Source organism: Stenella coeruleoalba, assembly GCF_951394435.1.
Source record: "Stenella coeruleoalba genome assembly, chromosome: 1".
Lineage (NCBI taxonomy): Eukaryota > Metazoa > Chordata > Mammalia > Artiodactyla > Delphinidae > Stenella > Stenella coeruleoalba.
In genome coordinates, this window is record NC_137169.1 from 177,975,796 (window position 1) to 178,001,689 (window position 25,894).

General features: G+C 39.2%; 1 protein-coding gene across 15 annotated transcripts in view; it reads right to left on the minus strand.

Annotated features, from left to right (window-relative positions):
- FAM20B (FAM20B glycosaminoglycan xylosylkinase) overlaps window positions 1–25,894 on the minus strand; it is a 42,263-nt gene that overhangs the window by 12,670 nt on the left and 3,699 nt on the right. For 14 of the 15 annotated variants that reach the window (XR_013829502.1, XR_013829503.1, XR_013829504.1 and 11 more), the window contains 3 exons: window positions 15,971–16,479; window positions 10,683–10,769; window positions 7,025–7,134 (listed from right to left, as the gene is read on the minus strand). Coding sequence is in view for 8 of the 15 variants with exons in the window: in XM_079929888.1 (XP_079786014.1) it covers window positions 7,025–7,134; window positions 10,683–10,769; window positions 15,971–16,347 (574 nt within the window). In the remaining 7 variants the exon portion in view is untranslated. Of the gene's footprint in view, window positions 1–7,024; window positions 7,135–10,682; window positions 10,770–15,970; window positions 16,480–16,684; window positions 21,058–21,089; window positions 24,914–25,894 lie in introns of those variants that run through there. The other variant, XM_079929886.1, reaches the window with a different exon arrangement.

Sequence of the window (25,894 nt, forward strand, 5' to 3'; positions counted from 1 at the left end):
TAACTATGATTCAAAATCAGAAAATCTATCAGAAAAGATGGACTGATTACATTAAAAACAAAAAGCTTCTGTAAGGCAAACACCCCCCCAAAAAAATAACAAAACAAAAAACTATAAGCAAAGTCAAAAGAAATTAAAGAATTGGGGAAAATATTTATATCTCATATCACAAAGGGCTATTATCCTTCTTATGTATGAGCTCCTGTAAATTGATAGGACCAATGACAAAGCTAAAAATGAGCAAAGGGGACTACCTGGATGGTGCAGTGGTTAAGAATCCACCTGCCAATGCAGGGGACACAGGTTCGAGCCCTGGTCCGGGAAGATCCCACATCCCGTGCAGCAACTAAGCCCATGCGCCACAACTACTGAGCCAGCGCTCTAGAGCCCATGCTCCATAACAAGAGAAGCCGCCGCAATGAGAAGCCTGCGCACCGCAACAAAGAGTGGTCCCCGCTCGCTGCAGCTAGAGAAAGCCCGCTTGCAGCAACAAAGACCCAACGCAGCCCAAAATAAATAAATAAATACATAAATGTATTTAAAAAAATGAGCAAAGGATATGCAAAGACAAAATACAACAAATAAACAAATAAAAAGATGCTACATGTGAAACAAACAAAACCCAAAGTTTGATAATACGTTGTTGTTGAGGCTAGCGGGGAAGAGGCATTCTCATACATCACTGTGGAGAATGTAAACTGATTAAACACCTATGTAAAAATGTATGTGCCCTTTGACCCAGCGCTTGCACTTCTGGATATATTTGATCATGTATGAAATAAAATATGTACAGGGTAATTTTGGGCAACAGTGGTTGTAAAAACAAAATACTGGAACTTTTATGTCCAACAAGGGCCTGGTTAAATGAATTATGGTAGATCCATACAATGGAGCATGATGTCCTTTCGATATTTTTTAAAAATTGTGAGCTGTGGGAATGTATTACTGATTCAAAAAACAGAAAAACAAAACAAAACATTGCTTGGTGTAGGAAACCTGTTGCCTATGTGACAAAATCCAAACTTCTGAGTTTGGTAAATAAGACTCTTTATAACCGAATGGAGTCAGGTGTACTGGCTAAAAGTGCAATCTAAGGTCAGGTTTGTGGGATCAAAATATAAACTCTAAATAGTCATTAGACTGCAAGACATTGGGAATGTAATTTCACCTATCTAAGCTCCCTCTGTAAAACGGAGATAATGTAACAGTTCTTCCCTCCTTGGGTTGTGAAGAGTGAAAGAGACAATCCCCAGTAATGCTCAGCACAGTGCCTGACACATTGTCAGAGACCAATCAATGCCAGCTATTTATTATGAATAATCTGGTTCCAATCTACCTTTCCAGACCTCAATATTCCAGTTTTATAGCCATGAACCTGAGGCTCCGAATCTTTCACTATTTCCTGAATGCGCCAAACTTTTAAAACTGGTTTTCTGATGACCTCGATCTCCATGCTCTCCTTGGATGAACTACCACCCATGATAATAAAATCTACAGCTCCAGCCCACACTTCTCGCCTAAGCTACAGATTTTAGCTCCTAAATAACTAGTCGACATTTACTCCTGGATGTTCCTGTCAAGGTGAGATTCTGCACCCAATTTCACTGTGTGTGGGTTTTCCCCCACCACCAAGCAATTCTTGGACACCAGCTGGGTGTCCTACAATTTAACTTAATTCTGACACTATCTACCCGGAGATAGCATCAGACTCCACAGGTTAAGGGCTCAGTCCCATAGGACTGCCCTCCACTTCAGATGGCAATTGCAAGTCCAGGTTGTCACCTGTGCTTCTGACCAGCTGGCTATAAATTAGAGGTCCCTATGAGCCCCTGTTTGGGTTCGATTAATTTGCTAGGGTAAAGAATATACAACAGGGAGAGGACAGTCTCTTCAATAAATGGTGTTGGGAAAACTGGGCAGTCACATGCAAAGGAACGAAACTGGACAACTATTTTATAACATATGCAAAAATTAACTCAAAATGGATTAAAGACTTGAACTTAAGACCTGACACCATAAAACTCCTAGAAAAAAACATATGCGGTGAGTTCCTCGACATTGGTCTTGGCAATTATATTTTGGATTTGACACCAAAAGCAAAGGCAACAAAAGCAAAAATAAACAAGTGGGACTACATCAAACCAAAAAGCTTCTGCAAAGCAAAGGAAACCATCAACAAAACAAGAAGACAACCTACTGAATGGGAGAAAATATTTGCAAATCATATATCTGATAAGTGGTTCATATCCAAAATACATAAAGAACTCATACAACTCAATAGCAAAAAAAAATCCAATTAAAAAATAAGCAGAAGATCTGAATAGACATTTTTCCAAAGAAGACATACAAGTGGCCAACAGATACATGAAAAGGTGCTCAACATCACTAATCACAAGGGAAATGCAAATCAAACCACAATGAGACATCACCTCATACCTGTTAGAATGGCTATCATCAAAGAGACAAGAAATAACCAGTGTTGGTACGGCTGTGGAGAAAAGGGAACCCTTGTGCATCACTGGTGGGAACGTAAATTGGTGCAGGCACTGTGGAAAACAGTATGGAGGTTCCTCAAAAAATTAAAAATAGAACTGCCATATGATCCAGCAATTTTACTTCTAGGTATCTAACTGAAGAGAGAACAAAAACACTAATTCAAAAAGATATCTGCACCCCCATATTCACTGCAGTACTATTTACAATATCCAAGGTATGGAAACAACCTAAGTACTCATCAACGTATGAATGAATAAAGAAAAAAAATGTGGTATAGATACAATGGAATATTACTCAGCCATAAAAAAGAATAAAACCTTGTCATTTGCAATAACACTGATGGCCCTTGAGGGCATTACACTAAGTGAAATAAGTCAGAGAAAGATAAATACTGTATGATCTCACTTACAGAATCTAAAACAAAATGAAACAAAACAAACCCAAGCTCACAGATACTGAGAACAGATGGGTGGTTGCCAGAGGCTGGGGGGTCGGGGGGTGGGAGACATGGGTGAAAGGAATCAAAAGGTACAGACATCCAGTTATAAAATAAGTCATCAGGATGGTGACTATGGTAAATAATACTGTACTGCATATTTGAAAGCTGCTAAGTGAACAGATCTCAAAAGTTCTCTTCACAAGAAAAAAAAAATTCTGTACCTGTATATGGTGATGTTTGTTAACTAGACTTATTGTGGTGATCATTTCACAATATGTACAAATACTGAATCATTATGCTGTACATCTGAAACTAACATAATGTTGTACAATTATACCTCAAAAAAAAAATTTGCTAGGGCGGCTCACAGGTCTTAGGAAACCAGTTTACTCCCTAGATTACTGGTTTATTACAAAGGATATCAATCAAGAGCCAATGAAGAGATACATAGGTCGAGGTCCTGAACAAAGACGCTTCTGTCTTTGTGGAGTTTGGGGCCTGGCATGGTGGCACATGGAAACTTTTGGTTCACCAACCTGTAGAGTTCCCTGAACCCCGTACTGTTGGAATTTTTATAGAGGCTTCCTTACGTAGGCAAGATCAATTAGTAACTCCAGCCATGATCAGTTATTTCCAGCTCCTCTCCACTCTCTGGAGAAAGGGCAAGGGTGCGGGGCTAAAAATTCCAAGCTTCTAATTATGGCTTGGTCTTTCTGGTGAAGAGCCTCCATCCAGGAGGCATCCAGGAACCAACTCAGAATCACCTCAGTAGAATAAGATATGCTCCTAGTGTTCCTACCACTTAGGAATTTACAAGGGTTTTAGGAGCTGTGTGTCAGGAACTGGGGACAGAAACCAATGTATCTATTTCTTATTATTTTACACAAGGAAACAAAATATCCAAAATTAAATTCATTATCTTCCTCTGCTCCATCTCCCTAAGTCTGCTCCTTTCTATATATTCCTAAGATAGCTAAGAGCTTCATTATACACTTAGTCATCCAATCCAGAAATTTAGGAGTCATTTTTAACTTCTTCCTCTCTCTCAATTGTCTCACTCAGCCCAAATGTTCACCAAATTCCTTCCATTCCAGTTCTTGAGTATCCCCTAGATGTCCAGGTTTTAGTTTGGACTCACTGCAGGTGCATTTACTACAACAGCCCCCAAGGGCTCTCATCTCAGCTTGCCCTTCCCAATTCATCCTCCACAGTGCTGCTACAATTAGTTTTCTAAAACTCAAATCTGATCTTTCCACATTCAAAGTCTTTTCCATGGCCTCCCAGTGCCTAAGGAGAAAATCTTTACTTCAGCTCAACTACACAGTCTCCTGAGCTTGCCATGCTCTTCTCTCATTTCTTGTCGCTGTTGTCTCTGCTCTGTCCTCCACCTAGAACAGGGTTAATTCAGGGAGCCTGTGAACTGGATGGAAACAAAATTACATTTTTATTTTCACTAACTTCTACCTGAAACTTAGCATTTCCTTCAGTTACGATGGTAGGCAGCAAACCATAGTATTAGCGCTACCTGTGACTTTCTCAACAGAAGAAATCAATAAATTTTTCATATCATATTAGCATTGCTGCAGATACTTCAAAGTATCATTTATATTTATGGTCCGAAATTAAGGTAGTTACTAGATCACTCTAAATCTTGTTATTTAATGTGTAAATAACGAAGCACATGTTACTCTATCACAAATTAGCTTTTTGTAATTTTAGGTTAAAAAATATATACTTCAATATTATTAGTTTTGTTTATAAGTCTATGTATTTTAATTTATGTATTTAAAAACATTATTTTGAGAAAGGATCCAGAAACTTCTCTAGACTGCCAAAGGAGTCACTTGCACAAAAAAAGGTTAAGAGTCCTTTTCCAAACCTAGGGTGTTCTTTCCCACTGTATCTTCCTGCAGGATTGCGATTCTCCCTTTAAGACCTGGTTGAAACTATCACCCCAGCCCTAACTTCTAGACCCCCTCCTCTTCCCCTCCACATTCCCACAGGCCCTCTGTATATGTGTGGCTCCCCCATTAGATAAAGCTCCTTGAAGGCAGGAAGGTGTCATTCATTTTTGTATATTCAACACCTAGTTCAGAGCCTGCCACACAGAGTGAAACAAAATTTTGTTCAATAAATAAATGAATGAATATAGAAGAATATACGCAGATCAAATATTTTAGTCTCAAAATCTGGGTTTGAATCCTGGCTAACAATTAGTAGCTTTGTGAATTTGGGAACATCATTTAACTCTTTTAAACCTCTTTCTCAGGTCTGAAATGTGGATAAATCTTCCCTACTTATTGCACTCTTGTCAAGAGGATTAAATAAGGTAACTGTGTGAAAGTGCTTTGTCAAGTTGCAAGGGCTATACAAAATTTAGCTATCATTATACCAAGTTATCTAGTAATACATTTTAAAAATTGTGCTAAGGTCAGTCCATCATTTAAAACCCATCTCCAGCCAATCCCTCTACCTGCCTGCTATGGACTGAATGTTCATGACTCCCCTAGAATTCACATGGTGAAGCCCCAATATGGTGGTATTTGGAGGTGGGATTTTAGGGAGGAGTCCTCATGATGGGATTAGTGCCTTTATAAGAGACATGATAGAGATGATTCCTCTTTCATTCTTTCTCTGCAACGTGAGGATGGATACAGGAAGAAGACTGATGCCTGTAACTCACAAAGAGGGCTTTCACCAGAACCCAACCATGGTAGCACCCTGATCTTGGATTTCTAGTAACCAGAACTGTGAAAAATAAATCCCTATTGTTTAAGCCACACAGTCCATGATATCTTGTTATAGCAGCCAAACTAAGACACTGCCCTATGCTGTAGAGTGTATCTAGAAGCTTTTCTCTAAATGTACCAGTGCTTTGTACTTTCAGGTCTTTGTGCCCTCATTTCCATTATACTTCCTGTTATTGTGCCCAATGCCCTTCCCTCTTTGCAGCCTGGGTAGCGTCTATGGATTCTTCAATACTCAGCCCAAGTGTTAACAACCTCCTTACAAACCTTTTTCTGGCCTCTCCCTTCCCCTGCACCTTGCACAATATAGGAGAGTTAACCTTCTCTGAGTCTCTAGACAGCAGGCCTATTCTTCCCATCCATCAGGAATGCATGTTTGCCTAAGCATAAAATTGGACAAGCAGAAGTGATTAGAAAATATATGAAACAAATCAGTGACAGTGTATGCTTTTGGTTATTTGCAAGAACAGCAGAGCCCTAGCCTGATAAGTTTAAATTCTGAATGATGAATCTGTCAAAAGTGCTTTAAATATTCAGTTTTACCTCATTATAAATGTAAATCCATTCACTCTAGCAAAGCAAGTTGAAGTTCATCTTGCAATGTCTATTTCAACAGTTATATCAATGCAGAGTACTGTGTCATTGAAAATGGCACCCTGAGGAGGCTCAGACAAGAGACCACAGCACCTCTGAATTCCTCCCATTCTCATTATGTCTGCAAGGAGAACAGGAGTGAGAATTCCAGCCCAGACCCCCTACCTCAGAGTGTGACAACGGAGAACAGAGGCCAGAGGGATGGCAGTCAATTCCACACACAAAGAGTTACATAGGCTAACCTTTGCAGAGTGGGAGGAGGCAGTGGTGATCTTCCAGGCCCAAGGGCAACCCTACAAGGGAATTTCTGACCCTCTTATAGAGTTGCCTTAAGGTTTGCTCAATTCTCAGGAGATAGGAAACAGTTCCCAAGAAAGTACAGGAGTATGAAAAAAACCACCAAGGCAATGATACACAGACAGTAACTGATTCAGACCAAATTTTGAGTTTGAGATTTAGTTTAAGATCAAGCAGAAGGAAATAAAGTTATCCCCTAATTACACTGTCGTAAATGATCTCACTTCCTACTTCAGAGACACACAAAGCGTGCATTAGGGAAAACTTTCAATTTCCTGCCATCCACCTTTAGATCTATTTCCCCCAGTACTGTGAGAACAAGTTGCCTGATTTGCTTTTGTACTCCCTTGAGTTCTTCAGTTCCTAAAAGTCATGAGCCAGCTTGCTCAATGATGCCCCATTTAATTTATTAACTATTCCCTTACCTAAACGTCCTCTATAACCTCCTTACCTACAGTTAGGAAGGTGCTCAAGAGCTGCTCCGTGGCAACAGGCTTGATCTCTGTCCGCAGATTAACAAATCTGCCAACCACCAAGGGGGCTCGGCGGAAACCCAGAATCCTGGTTTGGAAGGTTGAACAGAAGAGAAAAATCTTTGGGGATATATTTTAAACAGTAGTCTTTTTTTTTTTTTTTTTTTTGGCTGCATTGTGCAGCTTGCGGGATATTAGTTCCCCAACCAGGGATCGAACCGGGCCCCTGGCAGTGAGAGCGCAGAGTCCTAACCACTAACCACAGGACTGCCGGGGAATTCCCTAAACAGTAGTCTTTAAAATCATGGTTAATCGTGTTAGGTGTGTAAAGGTATTGCTGATTGCTGGTAAGTATTTTTTAGAGGTACATATATTTGTGAATTTAATATCAAGATGTAAATAATTTATGTAAGACAAATCTAGCAAAATGTGAGCAATTGTTAAACCTAGGGAGTGGGTATATGGGTTCACTATACTATTCTTTCTACGTCTGTTAGAAATTTTTCATAATAAAATTTTAAAATTTAACAAAGCATTAAAAAAAATTGGGCCTAAACCCATACAGGGCTTCAAATCTTTGCATAAAACATTGACAGAAAACTACACAGATTAATCTAAAAGGATAAACTCACAGGACAACTTAAATATAGATACATTTGAAGATGCTTCTAACGGTCTAAAAGTGCAACCTTATCGTTGAGCACCATCATTTTTTTTAAAAAAGAAATTTTCTGGCTAAAAAATACACACTCGCTGAAGAAAAGTTGGAGGGGCAGGATTTGGAACACACAGAAAATTTATGGGAGAAAATTAAAATCATCCATAATTCCACAACTGAGAAGTAACTACTGCCATTTCGGCATAAGACCAGTTTTTCCTTCACATGTATATATAAACACATACTCACTCTTGTGTGTATATACACAATTGAGATTATGCTATATGCACTTCTGTCTCCTGCTTTTCACTCATCATTGTATCATGAGCCTTTTCTCATGTTATTAGAAAAGCCTTTAAAAATGTCTGTGCACATGGGGCATATGTATATGTACAACTGATTCACTTTGTTATAAAGCAGAAACTAACACACCATTGTAAAGCAATTATACTCCAATAAAGATGTTAAAAAAAAATTGGCTGTGCAATAAATAATCCATTGTTCAGGGCTGCTGACTGACTCTGTCCTAAACTCATTTTTAGAAAAGCCACAAAAGCAAGGAGATCAATAGATGTCAAAATAACATAAAAAATGAGAGAACTTCCTGAAGCCAGAGGAGGTGGTTAAATCCTAATGTAATGGAGAAATAGCAACCCAGAGCAGAAAAGTATAAGGTGGGAAAGAAAGTGGGGAAGTATTTTTTTCTCCCCATTGACTGTTGTCAGACCTTCAAAGAACAGCAGCCACTTAGTGCTGGGAAGCCGTGTCCAGTGGCACCTGAGCTTGGATGGGGCAGTTAACAAAAGGGGTAGGGGGACTGGCCACAGAATATCTTTCAGACTTTGAGGGAGGGAAGGGCTTTAAAATACAAGACCCCCAAAGTGCAGGTGATAAATTGAAACGTTATAGGGACTTCCCTGGCAGTCCAGTGGTTAATACTCGGTGCTTCCACTGCAAGGGGCACAGGCCAGATCCCTGGTCAGGGAACTAGGATCCCGCATGCTGTGTGGTGAGGCCACAAAAATAAATAAATAAATAGAAACATGATTATATTTAATTAACATCAAAAGTAATTTCCATACAAAGACCACTTCACTCTAAGCTAACAAACAGGTGTTGTGCTGTGAAAAGGAGGTACTAATCTCTACCCATAATTGGGGGAATATAAAATAACAATGAGATACCACTTTACATATATTAGATTAACTAAAATTAGTATGTTGGATAATATAAAATATTGGTATGGATATGGGAAAAATATCTTCATGAACTGCTGGTGTCCATCAACAGAGAAACAGGAAGGGGTTTAGGGATGAAGAAAATAAGGAAACAAACGAGGTCTTGGAAAGACTGATTCTAATGTGCAATTAAGTGATGAGTAGGATTTATCCAACTCTTTCCCACTAGGCCTTAGAAGAGGCAGTGAAAATTCATGGTTGTGAACAAACATTTATTTAATTCTTCCCTTTCATTAGATGTTTAGATTGCTTCCATATTTTCACTACTGAAAATGCTACTAGCTAAGATCTTGGTGTATGTATCTTTGAATTTCTGATTCTCTAGGGTACTTCCTAGAAATATCTGGGATGCTTGCATAAAAAGGTAGTTACTCATTCAAAGGGTATGAACATTAAGGTTTTTGATACATAATACAGGAGTTCTTAAAAGAATGACTGAACCAATTAACAATGACACAAGCAGTATACAAATGTCAATGTATTCCTGCCAATAAAGTATTATCCTTTTTCTAATCTTTGCCATTTTCAGTAGGAGAAAATAGTATCCCATTGTTTCAACTGGATTTTTTTTTTTTTTTGGCCTCGCTGCACAGCTTGTGGGATCTTAGTTCCCTGACCAGGGATTGAACCCTGGCCCACAGCAGTGAAAGTGCAGAGTCCTAACCACTGGACCACAAGGGAATTCCCTGGATTTTATCTTATTACTGGTGAAGATGAACTCCCTCTGTCATATTTATTAGCAATCAATAATTTCTATTCAACCGTGTTCTTAGACCATTTTCTACTAGCGTTTTAGAGAATGTATAAGATTTTCTAAACATTTATATATTAAGGCTATTAATGCTTAGATTATATTAGATTCAAGTATTTTCCTCCTAAGTTTGTTTGCTTTTAAATTTTGTTTGATGTTCCTTGACATATGAGTTAATTTTTTTAAATTTAGTTGAATCTATTGAGTTTTTCTTTGTGATTTTTAAATTATTGCTTTTATGCTTAGAAAATCCTTCCTAATCCAGAAAAAAGACAAAAATTCACCTTTATTTTCTTCTGGTTTCCTTATAGATTCATTTAAAAAATATTGTCAATAATTTCTTTTAAAGTCTACCAATATGCCCTGATTAAAGAGCTGATCAGAGGAGCAACTGGGATACTAGACAATTCAGTTACAAGGATCCTGACTAGTAACTTGCTAAAAAAGTATTAATTTTCCTAGTTAACTTATACATTTAGAATTCACATCTATTTTCCTCTTAGAATTATCCTGGTTATTGAAGCTGTGCATATTTTGTATGAAGGACAATAAAATTCACATATATGTCATGCTATATGTTTCTAGCATATGAGGATAAGTGAGTATTATTTAAAACAAAACAAAAATCAGGACTGCCAGGCCCAATTAATGACCAGTTCAATTTAGGGACTTGAATCCAAACTCTGATTTTCTTCCTGCCATTTTATTTACCAAGAACATCTTCACTCATGCTAATGAGAGACGGCATAACAGAATGAAATGACCTAAAAAAGCCTGGAGTTAAGACATTTACTTTGGTATTCCTAGTACCACCTAAATAATGAGGAACTCATACAAATTTAATGGAATTAATCAGTTATCTAAAGTAGGTAACAAGTTAAAGTTATTAGATTTCGTTATTACATTCCTTTGAAAGGCGTCCACAAGTCCTCTCCAAGATATTTCTAAAAGGAAACAAAACGAATGTAACCCACTGAGATTACACATACCTGTCCAAATGAAAGGCTGCTACCTCTGCATTGTGTCTATCATAACCAGCATAAGGTTCCCCTTCTACCACATAGTCTCGGTTATACCTGCAGAGTGAATAGGAAGCACAGATGTAGACATGAATTACATCAGTACCAGAGGCGACAGCACAAGAGGCAGAATAGAAATTTGCAAGCCTGATTTTGCTCTAGAAAACTTCTCTCTCAATCCTGAGAACAGTCATGGATCAGCATAGATCACTGGTTGATGTGGTGAAGATGAAGTGGAGAAGAAAACTAGAATTATACATCTACCTCTGCTATCATTCTATGAATAAAACACAGATGTTATTTTTGCCCCTCTAAAAGACTTTCAATGTAGCTTAAGTAAAACTATAAGGTACTTTTCTGGAAGGTGAGGACCATCTTTGTATCTTCAGCACAGTGTTAAGCCTATAGTTCATGCTTAATAAATGTCTACTGAAATGTTTATTAGACTAAGCTGAAGTAAAAGGAAAATATGGCAAGGCTTACCAGAATGGCTATGGCAAGGCTTATTAGAGAAGTTTAAATTTCATGGGGAAAAAAATGGTCCGGATATGCCTCTGTTTTTGTTAACAAGGAGGCAAAGGTACATTTGCCTTCCCTGTTAATGGGAAGAACTAGACACAATTCACCTATGACCTCTACTGTTCACTTGCATTTCCTCAATCAAAAGGAGACCTATCAGGCTTTACAAGACAGAAATAAGTTGAGAATGACGTGAAGAGGAGGCACTCCACTAAGGACACTTGGATCTCCAATGCTGAAAAGGCCATGGGGAATTCGGAAATGTTACTGTACAAGGCAGTGACCTTCAACATAAATGACCACAGAGTACAAAGTAAAACCATGTCCACCAAACACATTTTCAAATCAAAGTGATGAAACATTTATGTTAGAAGACAGACACGCAAAAACACCTGGTTGGACACCAGTTTCTTCCCAGCATGGTCAATATACTCAAACGTATTTTTTTGTTTCTAGTGTCAAAGCATCATTTAGGCTGCCAAGGATTACACCTGTTACCTCCAAATTAAAAGTCTCAGTTTTTAAACAGGACTGCAGCAAAAGCTGACACTATTCAAGCACTTCTCTCTCCACTACAGCTGCAGGCTGTCCATAAAGCTGGGTGACAGTCCTTGAATACCTTATTTCTCAGGACTCCAGAGGAGCCACAGGAAGATTTGTGGTGCTGTGCTGTCCACTCCTTTCAGTGAAACATTAGAGAACTTTCCAGTACATAGAAAGGCTGCTTGGAGTGAAATGTAAAACCCTAGAAAAATCCAGGAACTTTGGGAGTAGGCTGGAGAAACAGGGAGGGAAGGAAAAGGGAAAGGAAGAAAAATCAAAATGAAAGAACTGCATTGGAGTCCGAAGGTCTGAATCCTTAGTTCATGCTTTGGTTATGAGAAATAAGGAAAGTCAGAACCCTGGATTTCATTTTCCCCAGCTGTAAAATGAATAGTTGGACTAGTTGATCTCCAAGGTCCCTTTCAGCACTTCCTAAGATCAGTCACTGACTTCTACCCACCCCCAGGCCCTTGCCGTCTTGTTCCTTTCCCACCATAACTGCAGTTTTTGCCTGTGAAAAGCAATTTAGTTCCAGAAAGGATACAGCTATTGGGTTGGCCAAAAGGTTCGTTCAGTTAGTGAACACGTTGTTCAATAAAGATCTTCGTGAAAGTGAAAAATGTCTTTTTTTACTTAAAGCCCCATTAACGTTTTGGCCAACCAAATATACTGAAAAAAATCACTTTTATAATAATGTAGTAAGGAAAAATGTGCAAATAAAGGCATCACTGTATTCCTATATATTTCATGTACTATACAAATCTTCCATCTCTGGCAGGAGGACATGGACAACCAGGCTCCAGAAATGCTGAACCACAAGTGGCTGTTAAAGAAAGGTGCACGTCTCGACTTAGCAGAAAGGTCTTAGATCCTCCTCTCAACAAAGCAATCCATCTTAAGTCACTGACAGAGCAGCAAAATTCATACAGTAACTGCCAATAAATCACTCTATCCTTCTGGTGAAGGACATCAGAATGTGACCAAGAACATTAATTTGCACTTACACTAGGACTAAATAGCCTCAGAGGCCCGCAGGGTCAGAATAGCAATTTGCTGGGTGTTTGGGGGCTGGAGTCAATTTCTACAAGCACTTAAATGTGCACCCACTTTCCCCACCCCGGGAGAGTGCCAGGTGTAATCAGCCCAGGTCAGTGTGTGCAGTGACTAGAGCGCTATCACCTACTGCAGGTGCCCGACAGCTTGCGGGAGGTGGGGCAGGAGCATCTCTGGAGCTGGGCATAGACAAGGGCTCTTCAGAAGGTGATGGGGGAGGAAGGGGCTGCACTGACAAGAATAAAGAGCTGGGTGTAGAGAGGAGGACCAGGCTGTGAGGGGCTGGCCACTAGGCTGTGCAGGCTGGGTTTTGTCTGGTGAGCAATGGGAATCCCTGGACGTTTTAAAGTTGGGGAGCACAGTAATTATATGGGTATTTGGGAGAAGAATGAAAGTGGATTTCAGGATGGTCTGGAAGAGGAAAGTAATGGGAAGGCTTCAGTGGTAGTAAGAGATACGAGATAAAGCAACAGTGACTAAGGTTAGCTTATGCATTTATCTGCTGCCACGTCCACTAGTCACCAGTCTGGCCTCTTCCTCCCTCCAGTTATGCTTTGTCTGAATACCCCAGTCCTATCTGCAAAGCACCTGGACTAATACTAATGTTGCACACCATCAGTAATATCTGCCTTCTAACACTTCCTGCTGTCCCATCTCACCTTCAATTCTTAGTGTACAAATAGTGGGTGTGGAGAGGGTATCCTTTTATTTAAACACAAAATGCCTGCAACTCATCTCTTTTTAAATGAATTTAATTTCTGTTTTTAGTCTGTCTTCTTTCCATCACTCTGCTTATGATGCGATCTCTCAGGCTACAAATCAAGAGGTCAAAGATCATATTTCAAAAGGAAAGTAGCAAATTTTTGATGATGGGTGATCCATGTCATCTCTCTTACAGGAAAGCAAACAAATTTAAGAGAATCACACGTGTGTGGCAGAACACAAGCTCACACTCTGACATCTCCATTAGTTACTGCAGGGTGATCTTGTCAAGTTATTCTTTCTCAAGTTATTCTTTCTAAGTCTCAGTTTCTTACTCTGGAAATAAGAACTGTAACTGCCCACAGTTGTGACAAAGGTTAAAAGCATTAACAGATACAAAAGTATTTAGTGTAATGCCTGGCAAATGGTGTGCATGCAACAGAAATTAGATCCAAGTCCCACATAACTATGCTTTTTTCTCATTACCTGCCAATCAGACTTTCTATTCTCCAAAAGTCTACTGCATTTTAAAACTTTCCTAATTTCCACATCTTCCACACACCATACTGCCCAGTTCCAGGCAAATGCAGATCCCTTCCATTTCTGGAATTCCAATAATATTAGCTCTCTGCTTGCCTATTATCTACTGATATTTGAGCCATGAAGGGAGCTAAGCCAACTACTCTGGTCACAGTTGGTTTTTGCACCCCTTCACCCCATATTTCTTCTCCCACTCCAGCAAGAGACCCAAAGTTATGTGTTACAATTTTCTCAAAAGCTCTACTGAGGAATGAAAAAAATGTTTAGTACACAGAAAATTTTCGACATTACAAATTTTGAGAAAATCCACTAGTAACTAATACCTGTCAAAAGAATATAAATCACCATCATGTTAACCTATTTCAAATTCATATACAAACAGAAAACTTTAAAAAAAACTAATTATACTATAGAATGGCCACACGAATTATCTCTGTAGATCCTTAAAAAAGTCCAAAGGGATCACTGTCTAACAACATATGATCTAGCCCTCTCTAGTTCAAATTTGGACTGAGGCAACTAAAATGGCCCAGTTCTCTGCTTAAAACAGGTAAAAGAAACAACAATGAGATATCACTACACACATATTAGAATGACCAAAATCCAAAACACTGACAACACCAAATGCTGTTGAGGATGTGGAATAACAAGAACTCTCATTCGCTGTTGATGGGAATGTAAAACGGTACAGCTGCTTTAAAAAACAGACTGGCAGTTTCCTACAAAATGAAACATACTCTTACCATATGATCCAGCAATTGTGCTCCTTGGTATTTACCCAAATGAACTAAGAACTTACATCTACACAAATCCTGCACGTGAATGTTTATAGCAGCTTTATTCATAACTGCCAAAACTTGAGTAGGTGAATGGATAAACAAACTGTGGTACAGCTATACAATGGAATATTATTTAGGAAAAAAGAAAAAGAAAAAAAAAAGCTATCAAGCCACAAAAAGACATGGAGGAACCTTAAGACACAGAGAGAAGCCAACCTGAAAAGCTTACAAAAGGTATGATTCCAACTATATGGCATTCTGGAAAAGGCAAAACCATGGAGACAGTAAAAAGATTAGGGGTTGCCAGGGGTTCAGGGGGAGGAAGGGAAGGATGAATAGATAGAACACAGGGGACGCTGAGGACAGGGAAGCTATTCTGTATGATACTGTAATGGTGAATAATTATTATAAGTTTATTGAAACTATCACAGAATGTACAGCACAAAGAGTGAACTTAATGTAAATTATGGACTTTAGTTAATAAATTAATATTGGCTCATCAACTGTAACAAATGTACTAATTTGATGGAAGATGTTAATAATTGGAGAGACTGGGGAAGAGAGGGGAGGGGATATATAGGAACTTTCTGTACTCTCCCCTTGATTTTTCTGTAAACCTAAAATTGCTTAAAAAATAAAATAAAGCCTATTAATTAAAACAAAACCAAAGCTCAAGTGAAAGAATCACAGCTTTAGTGCTAAAAAGGACTTAAGTCACCCATCCAAAACCTACTCCAACTCTGGGGAACTCCTACTCCACAGCATCCCTGACATGTGGTTGCCCAGTCTTTAATTGTACACTTATGGTGACAAGTTGCTTATTTCCTAACCAATTCATTTTGTATCTCTAACATCTGGCACATAGTAGATACTTGACAAATTTCAGAATCAAGGATAGCTCTAACTGTAAAATGTGCAGTCTAATATTTAACCAAAACACATTCCTATAAATTTCCCTTACTCAAAGAATCATGGAACATTAAGAGCTAGAAGAGACTTCAGAGATCTTCTAGTCTCTCCTTCCCATTTTACTGAAGAGAATACCAAGAGAGGGAGATGAGCACTCATATAAATCCCAAGTTACAACTAAACAGCACAGATAACTTCAAGATGAAGACTTACCGCTTAGGTTTGAAGACAACTTTCTGTCCTCCTTCAAGTATCAGTAAGGCTTTCAGTTGTGTCCCTTTATAACCTACATCAGCTTTAATGATTTTCTTGGTGGCCATGGCATGCATGATTGCCCCCAGCTCTGGTGTCTCTTCAGGGTACACTTCCCGGGGAACCACCCACTGGGCTGCAATCTCCCAGGGAGACTGCAAGGTGTGGTCCAGCTTGGACACCAGCTCTACCCGCAAGCCAGCCATCATTCGGTGAAAGGCCCTCTGGTCCTCCCGGTTGGCAGCTGATGTATCTAAGTTGTCAATCAGGAAAACTTTGGTGAAGATAAAGATGACAAGGAGAATTGCTAACAGCACGACTCGCTGCTTTAGCTTCATGGTGACCTCTTTTCCTTCTCCCCTGACTACTCTCTCTCACTTATCAAGGAGAGCAGGTGGTGATTGTCAGCAAGGAGATTCCATGATTATACACACTGGTCCATTTCTTCACTGAGGTGCCTCCCACAATTCCTGCAAGCCCAAGTATAAAGCACAATTCAATCAGAATTCTGTCCTTCCATCCCTGAATCTTTTGCAAGCCTCAAATATATTACTCACCATTTTAGCCTTGCTAATCCTATGCCCGAGAAGACCCAATAATTTAAAATGAACTGGTCCAAGGAAGGACCTAATAGTTAAGAACCGGGTACATTGAAAATTTAAAAGCAAATACTACCGTTTTAATAGGGTGCAGAGCCATGTAGGAGCCATTTGGATGGCTACCAATTCCTAGAAACCAAAACAATAGGAAAAAGCACAAAAAAGTAAAACATTGAGATATGCATAACTCCTTAACTTTCATTTTTACCTTTCAAAATCCATAAAGGACTTTTGAATATCCAAAACCACCAGTATTTGGTAACTTTTCAGTTATCTCCTCCAAATATAAGTTTTATGACACGTTATAACACAGGAACTCCTAAAAATGCCAAAGAGGGTACAGAGGAGAGTAATAACTCCCTCTCCAAATTCAAATACCTAGCAATCCTGGACATGTCATATCTGCTATTCATGTATTTAAATACAACAAACACCCAGATATATATCTCTACTTAATCAGTCTTCTACTAATTATTTTTCAAAATTAAAAACCCTGTAAAATATGGATAATCAAATCTGGATAAATTAAGTAAAGGAAAAACATATCGCTATACCATCTGGCTATTAGTAGAACATGACCAGAAAACTAATGAAACCTGGTACTAGAGCAACACCATGAAATCTGGACTGGTCAGGCACATAACAAAGATACTGATGCTACAGACATAAAGAAGTGCTGCTTCCAGTGTGGGGCACAACACCCTCTGGTCAATTCTGAAGCTAAAAGATTCCAAATACAAGATTTTTGCAAGGGTGTCAAGAACATACAATTCAGCCTCATTTGCATGCTGACAGGTTGCTTTCCACTCCACAGGGCCATTTAAAAACATGCACAAGCTCACTTTGCTACATGCCTACAGGCAGCACGCACTGGGCTAAGACAAAGATGACAAGAAGATAACAGGGTGTTGCTTCACTCTCCAATTCATTTAACAACTCAAACCATTAATTGAAGAAATAAAACCAATACAAAAGATAGGACAAACGCTTCAGGCTGAGACACTCCCACCCAAACTGGAGACTGCTCCCCTAATAACAGCTGGAAACACATCCAAAAACAGTCTACTAGAGCAACAGTGTGCTCTAAGGGCAGCACCTTGCTCAGAGCTTGCTGACATGCAGTTTATTCGTGGTGATTAACCTCTCTTCCCATTCATTTTCATAAAGATGGGAAAGCCAGAGTCACATTCAAATTCTAATTATCTCCAGCCACCTGATTTGTTGCATCATCATCTCCCAGGGAGTACATAACGCTATTAGCTGAAACACAGACAACTCAAGTACATCCAAAATGTAATTGTGATGGTATCAAGTTTGGTGTGAAACTCAGTAAAACAATTCCCTGTGATTACTGATAACAGCAATGCTAGTAGAGCAGATTTCAGAGATTTTTGCTAGTTCCAACATGACCTAAACCACACAACTTCTTCAATTATTTGTTCAGCAGTACACATCTCTGGCTGCAGTGGTAAAAGGTAGCATGGAAATCTCCCTGGGTCAGCAATCATTTCCTCAGCACCTCCAGCTGCAACTACCTCCTGCTGAGGTACAATTCTGGCACAAAGGGGTCAGATGAACAGCCTTTCACTTCCTATAAAACCCTCCTCAGGACTAAAGTCTGGTTAACCCGGGAACTTCTAATGATGCTGCTCATTTCATTTAGAATGAAGAAATTCCTCCCTTATGCTATATAAACAAATTATATCTAAACATTTAGCACAAAGGTTAGGGAGAGTGAGGGCTTGTTGTTTTTTCTTTAAATCACCAATGCAATAGGAAGTTCTAGTAGCTCCAAAATTCAAACAAAACAAAGTGAGTCTGTATGCTTTTCAATTTTGAAACCTCATTACCTTCTGATGGGCCTCAAAAGAGCACATTCATCAGTTCAGGGCTGCAGATAATTCATCCACTCAACTAGGACAGAAATTTCTATTAAGTGAACTGAAGAGTTCAACTGTTACCTCACTTCACTATTTACTTCTGCAGATTAGTAGTGAGGGCAGGTTTAACGAAGGGGCTGAACAAGTTTTCTTGTTTGTGATTAGTCACCACATCCTGGTAGAACAAGAAAGACTGCAATTTGACACTGTTCTCTACAACTGCCCGTCATGCCCACAGCCATCAACTTCATTTAGTGCTCAGCACCTTCTACTGGATCCCTGAAAGAACTGCCTCTGGGCCTCCAGGTTCTCCAATCCAGACTAGATAATGCAGCAAAATCATATTTCTAATCACACACCATTTTTGAGTTCTATAAATCCCTTAGCAAGGCATTAAAGCCCTACCCTAAATGACTTCGGCCAATCTACATTGCTAGGCATCACTCTCATTCTCTTCACTCATCACTTGTCAGCTTCCACCACAAACATGGTCCCCTAAGTCACTCCTCACTGGAACTCTCTCAAAATTCCTCTAGCTCTTATCTTTTCTTCCCATCTTCTGCTTAAAGCCTAATTAAGCTTTCAAAGGCCATCTCCAAAGCCATTTCTGGTCTCTCCTCACACTATAGTAACTAACCTCTCTCATCTTTAGACCAGTACTTAACTACATTCTGCCTTATCCAGTGTCTTCTTGTATGTCGTTCTCAATCCCCCTCTCAGAATCCTGGCTCCTTAGCGGTCTTAACTACCTTTGCACTCCCTGCAGTACGTAGCATAGTAAGGGTACATGCATTATTCACCTAAACTGAACAAACTACTGCAAATGAGGCTATGCAAGTATCTTAGGACTCTGCTGTTAATTTCCTCGGTATTCGGTATCAAATGAGTGTGTATTAACTGGCACCTTAATGTTGGCTGTCCTTAATTAGCTCTCCTGTTTTTGGGAATCTACTTCTCTACCAACACTCTACTCAATTTAGTTGGTGGTTTCAGAGTACAGTCTCTTTTTCTAAGTACTGACAGTTCAGAAAGAGGTTTTCCTTTAGCTGGAAAGCTGCTACTCCTTCAGCCTACAGGGCAAGCACAATGATCTTCAAGAAATCGACAATGTAGAGGTTTTAGCGGAATTTTTACAAAAAGTCTATGAGTTTGCAAGACTCCTATTCCAGAAAAATGTATTAGATGCACGATACAGAATAATTCCATCCTCTAATAATGGCAGACTCTTTTACTCTTTACAATTGATCCCCTTCTCTCCTGTATGCTTGAGAGGGGAGGGTACCCAAGACAGTTTCCATGCTGTATTATCTTCTTTTCTTACTTGAGATAACAGCATACTATGCACGCTCTGCAAACTGGGTTTCTAAGAGGATCCCCCCTTTCAGATACTAAGAAAATGAAAGCAAGATCACTGGGTATATCCCAAGTTATTCATGAAAACTTCTCTTGCATTCCCAGGAGCCTGCCTGCTATATTTCATGCCCTCACCTCCTGTATAAATGCCTCCAACAGTGTAACATTGTCCAGTTATATTATGGTCATTTATTTTAATGTTTCGGTTATGTGAAACAGAGCCTACCTCAAAGAACAGTCTCAAGGTAACAACATAACTCAAAAAATGTTAAATATAAAAAGGCAAGTGTGTAAGTCTTCACACTAAAAGCTGGTATAAATTCCAAGACTGGAGTTCTGGAAGGTAGAAGCTTATTAAGGAATTTTCGTACTGAACCCTGGTTCCACTCTCAGCTCCATCAGTGAAATGAGGCTTGATATGGAAGCTAACATTTCATTCCTGTCTCTCTCTCTCTCTCTTTCTCTCTCTCTCTCTCACACACACACACACACACACACTATCCTACACATTTGATAAGTGTTTCATAAGGATAAACTTATGACTAAAAATTGTTTTGGGAGAAATAGGTTCACATAGAAAAAGGAGAAGTCTTAGATAAAGACTAGAATCCTCTGTTCAAGAATCTGGCTGATGTCTGGAGGAACACATACAGAAATACACATCAGTGCAGAGATCTGTTAGTCATCAGCTGATAAAATTCAATATATGTGGCTGCTGAGGAACATGCAAAGACCGCACCCCAACACTTACTATAATACCAAGGGCTCCCACAAGCCACCAGTGAGGTTCCAAGTCTTATCAGTAGCAGTGCCACGTTGAATCGCCCTCTGATCAAGTGACAACCTCACGCTACTTCTCCAAAGGTCACGGAGAAGAAATCCCAACTTCTGCTCATAGCAACTAAAGTGAAGCCTTCAGTAATACTCTTTTTTTGTGCTTCCAATTCAGCGGTCAAATCAAGTTCTTACCACATGAAGGGAATGTAACGTGCTTTGTGAGTGTCAAATACCGGAAGAAAACATTCTGTATGAACATTTCATGCAGAGGGCTATTAACAAAGGAGATGGTGAAGGGGGTAGGATTTATTATATAACTAGTAAAATATCTTATCATGTTTACTCACACAATCTCCTCACCCTTGATCCTGAGTAGAAATTACAAGGACACTTGTAATTTTACAAACTTCTTCTTCGGTCACTGTTGGTCTCAGCAAACCTCTTCTTTGGTCACTGTTGGTCTCAGCAAACCTCTGAAGGTTTGGTTAGTATAAAAGGTAAGACCTGAATTTAATTAAGAGTTTTTGGTTGACTGTCTACAAAGACAGACACCAACAATTCCTCCCATCAGGAGGTGGAATCTATTTTTCCTTCCCCTGAATCTGGGCTAGCTTTGTAACTTGCTTTGATCAACAGAATGCTGTGGAAGTGGCTGTGTGCTAGGTGTCTTAAAAGACCTAGCAGCTTCCATTTGGGGCCAAGCTACTATGTAAAGCAGCTCAGGCTAGACTACTGAATGATGGGAGACCTGGCCAGCCCCTAGTTATTCCGGCCACTCCAGCTAAGTGCCAGACACAGAAGTGAAGCCATTAAGGGCATTCCAGTTCCAACTGAGGCCCCAGCTAAATACAGCCACCCATCTGACTCCAGCCTATATCATTTGGGCAGAAGAACCAGTCAGCTGGGCACAGGTGATCTATACAGTCATGAGAAACAACAAATCATTTACTCTTAAGCCACTACATTTGGGGGTAATTTGTAAAAACCCAGCATTCTCACATCTATTCTGTCCATATCAACTATTTGGGAGACATTAAATTAACCATTAATACAAATAAAGATTGGATTAATAAATAATTAAGGTCTCTTAAAGGTAACACAAGAAAAAAACAGAATCTCAAATGGATCATTTACTAAAGTCCCTTTACATACTTTAGAGCAATCAAGGCTAACCTTACACACTCACAGACTCACACAACTATACACACCCAGTTTATAAAGCCTAACCTTTAAACTTCAGCCAAAATTACAACCCTTTAGTACAACAACAAAAATTAAAAACACACATACTTTCACCTTGGGGTAAGTCTGATATACTGCCCTTTTGTTAATTGGTGGTGACATTAGAGCACTGTGCTACATTCTTACTAGCTGCCCCCTAGAAATAAATGCAGTCTCTCCTGATGGTTAGTGACAATTATTGTAAGTAAAATAAAGAGCATTCAGAAATCTCTCCACTTATCATTGTGTGTTTCTAGCTAGGAAGTCAAAACCTCTAATACCAAATGGCATCCAGTTTTTATTACATGAATAGATCCCTATTATCCTCAGAAAACCAGCCTACTCCTGCACTGCCACCACTGCCCACAACAGCGTAATACTGTTCTTTTTCACGTTCAATTGGGAGTCTTCAACTAAGACAGAATCTAACAACAAGTAATATCATTAATCAGTATCTACATAGTTTTCCTTTCCCTGCTAATTCTCCACTTAAGAAACAGCTTAATTCACCTTCTTTCTAAATATAAACTCTTCTGTAGCAGAGGGGTTAAGAATATGTGCTCTGGATTCAGAATGCCTGGGTCTGAATGCCTGCTAACCTCTCTGGGCCTCAGTTTCCTCATATGGAAAATGAAATAAGAACACTATTACCTGACTCACAGAATTGTTAAAAATGAATGTCATTACCATGCGTACTGTGCTAAAATTAGTGCTTGGACAACATATAGTAATTTTTGTTGGTCATTATTACCGTATCAAAAACCCAAAGATGACTTCCCGAGGAGAAAGAATGACAAAGAAAATAACCCTCATTGGTTATGTTGTCTTCTGGGTTACACAGTTGGGGGTTGGATACCTATGTTGCATTACCAAGAGTTCTAGTAATCTTATATTCCTGAACTAAATCCTTTCCTAAATTTGAGGAGTAGCTAAGGCTGGAAGCAAGTAGGTTTCTTCAGAGTGGGTACCAAGTGAAAAAGAAGACTGGGAGGTTATGTCACTAATTTGACCAACCTGTTTCTCTTCTCTACAAAGTTCAATTCTACCACATTCAATGTAAGTGAAACAGATGGGGAGCATGAACTTTTTCTATTTCACAAAAACAGCTGAATAGAATGCCCTTCACAATATTCTTCAGTTTGGAAAATTAAATCTGTGTTTTAAAGATGACAGCTTTGCAGGTCCTAAAGCTTTTAAGATAAGCTCTGAAGTAACCTAAGTTACAGGTACAGAAAATCAAATCTCCATATAGTCTGAATTGGTTCAAGTGTTATATATTTCTCACAGTTTTCACTTCCACTTAAATATTTATTCACATATGTAAACTTTTTTTTTTCGGTAAATCCTCTAACAGTTCCCTGTGAAGGAAGGAACGAAAATGATCACCAGGCATTAATGAAGCATAAAGTAGCCTTTCTTCCTGGTGTGAGAGTAAAACTGAAACAGGCTATGGAGTATTTGTTCCCTCTTTGAAAAAAATTCAATTCCTGCAACCTGTCCCATTTAAACCTTGATTTAGGGCAACCCTCTAATGCTCTTCCTTGAAAAATGAAAAGAAAAAACCTTCAGCTCATACTGCTAGCGAGATTTGTTCTAAAAAACCAACACATGCAGTGTTCACCGATCTAGAAACTCTAAGGAAATGCCTAAGAATTTGCAGTCTGTTTCAAATGGGCCAGGTATAATGAACTTTCCTAAGTTACAGGTATTTCACTGCTCAATTATCGGTATCTAACAACCATTTAAGGCTATATAGAATATAATTACTATATAGCATAGAAATATGGAATTTCAAATCATATAACATTTACTTCAGATTTTCATGTTTTCCATCTTTATTGTTCAGTTCACTACAGTTCTTGAAAAGGTATGTAAGCTTTATTCAACAGTGACACCTCACACTTTTAACTTTATGTTCTAGGGTCTGTCAAGCTGACAGGCCACAGATCACTTTAGAAATAGGAACCCCAAGCAGGTCTGTGCTGAGTTATGGCTGAGTGGCTCCAGGCACGATCCCTTGTTATATATGAATATAAATGCACACACACACATACATACACACATATATTTTTTGGCATGCCTGTCTCCTCTACCCTATTGTAAGTTCCTCAAGGACAGGGGATATATTTTACTCTCTTTGTAGTTCCAAGTAACCTAGCACAGTGCAGGGCACATGAGAGGTACTGGATAAAATGCTTATTGAATAAAAGGAGTGAAGAGCACGGGAGAGGGACCTTTACGGTTATAAGAATTTCTTCAACTCTTTGGTTTAAAGATGGCCTCTTTTTTTTTTTAACAGACATAAGGAAACTAAGTCACATAATGAATTCAGATATACAGTACAGTAAGAATGTTGAAATGTCAAATATGTATACCAACTTTATATACTCAATTTTAAATTGCTGCCTTCTGTATACCCTGCTTCCATCTTTCAAGGCAACTGCTATTGCCAAGCTGGTGTCTGGTGTTGGTTGGGACTGGGAGTAAAGATGATCTGGAAATGCTAAGAGGAAGATTGGAGATGGTCCAACATTGCCCAAGAATGATACAAGACAGGGCTGGAACCAAATTTTCAAGTGTTATTGGCAATGCTTTCTGAAACGAGAACCAAACACTGGTATTTCCGTATCATTTTCTTTTTTCTACAGAAGGAACTACAGGGACATAAATGCACCTATACAGAGGGCAAATTCACTATCTAAACCAAGGATAAGAAACAGGAAATGAACAAAAGGTCTTTGGGCAGCCAAAATAACGGTCACAAAGTTCATCTACTAATACAGAAGAGGCAGGCAGACCCTCACTAAGCCTATTTAGCTGTTTTGCATTCAGTTTCAGGAAGCAGTGTTATCTGGGTTGCTACTCCACATAAGATCAGAAGCTGCAAAAATTTTAAAAAGGGCAGCAGGGATGCTAACAACAGCAAAAGTACAGCTTCTTCACCTCTGAAAGAGACAGATTGCCTACTGAAAGCAAATTCAAGAATTCAAAAAGCAGAGGGGACTAACAACTTACATATTTCAATCACCTCAAAGCCCTACAGGATTACTGTCTGTAACCATAACCTCAAGTCTATAAAGGTTTCACTATATTACTTAAAAAGACAACAAAACATATAATACATTGTAAAAAATTCTTCACAAAAATATAGCTAAAATAAGAATTTTTGCACCCAATATCTTATTCCCACACTGCTATATAAAGCAGAAAGTTAGCATTTAAGAGCATGGAATGATCAACTTCACTGTCTCATCCTGTACTTGGTTGTGTTTCACATTCATAATTTCATATTCCTTGACCTCCTTTTAAAATGTACCCAAATTAACACCTTCCCCTCCATTGGGTAGTTACCTTGCCAGAAAGTAGTCTGCTAAACACACACCAAAGCTCAATACCTTTCTGCATCAGCCTTCATTTCTTATCTCATACTGGGATAATAGATGCAACCCCCCAAACTCACCAGGTCCAGAGCTAGGCCTTCCCTCTTCTGATTTTGGATATGAATGACAAAAGTCACAAGTGAGAGCTTTGCATTACATTCTCTCCTAAATGGCTCTAGCAGTCATGTTGACATTATAAGTTGGTCAAAAGCTAGTTTCAGTTGCAAAGTAAGGTCTTCTGTTCTGTACCCCAGGTCTGTGCCAATGAATTCATTACTCCCTGAGTGTTACAGAGGCAGCTCAAGGAAGGAAAAGAGGGAGAGATTTACAGGTGTGGGAGAGATTTACAGGTGTGGAATGAGGAGCATTTCGGGGAGGGATAACTCCCCTCTCCCACCCCCAATATGAAGGACCAGAAGACGGACACAGTCGGGTCAATGATACTGGCATGGCCAATACCAAGAGCTCTAGTTCTTCTATTAGTGCAAAAATATTGTCTACCAATCCAACTGCTCGGTGAGCCTAGCCAGAGAAAGGTGCAGGAGCAGGTCTGTGAAGCTGCACCCAGGCTGCAGGTGGCTAGAACACCACCCAATCACAAAATTAGATCTCAAGGCAGCTCCAGCAAGTAACATCCTTTACAGATACCCATCTCAACAGAACTATTTTCAACAG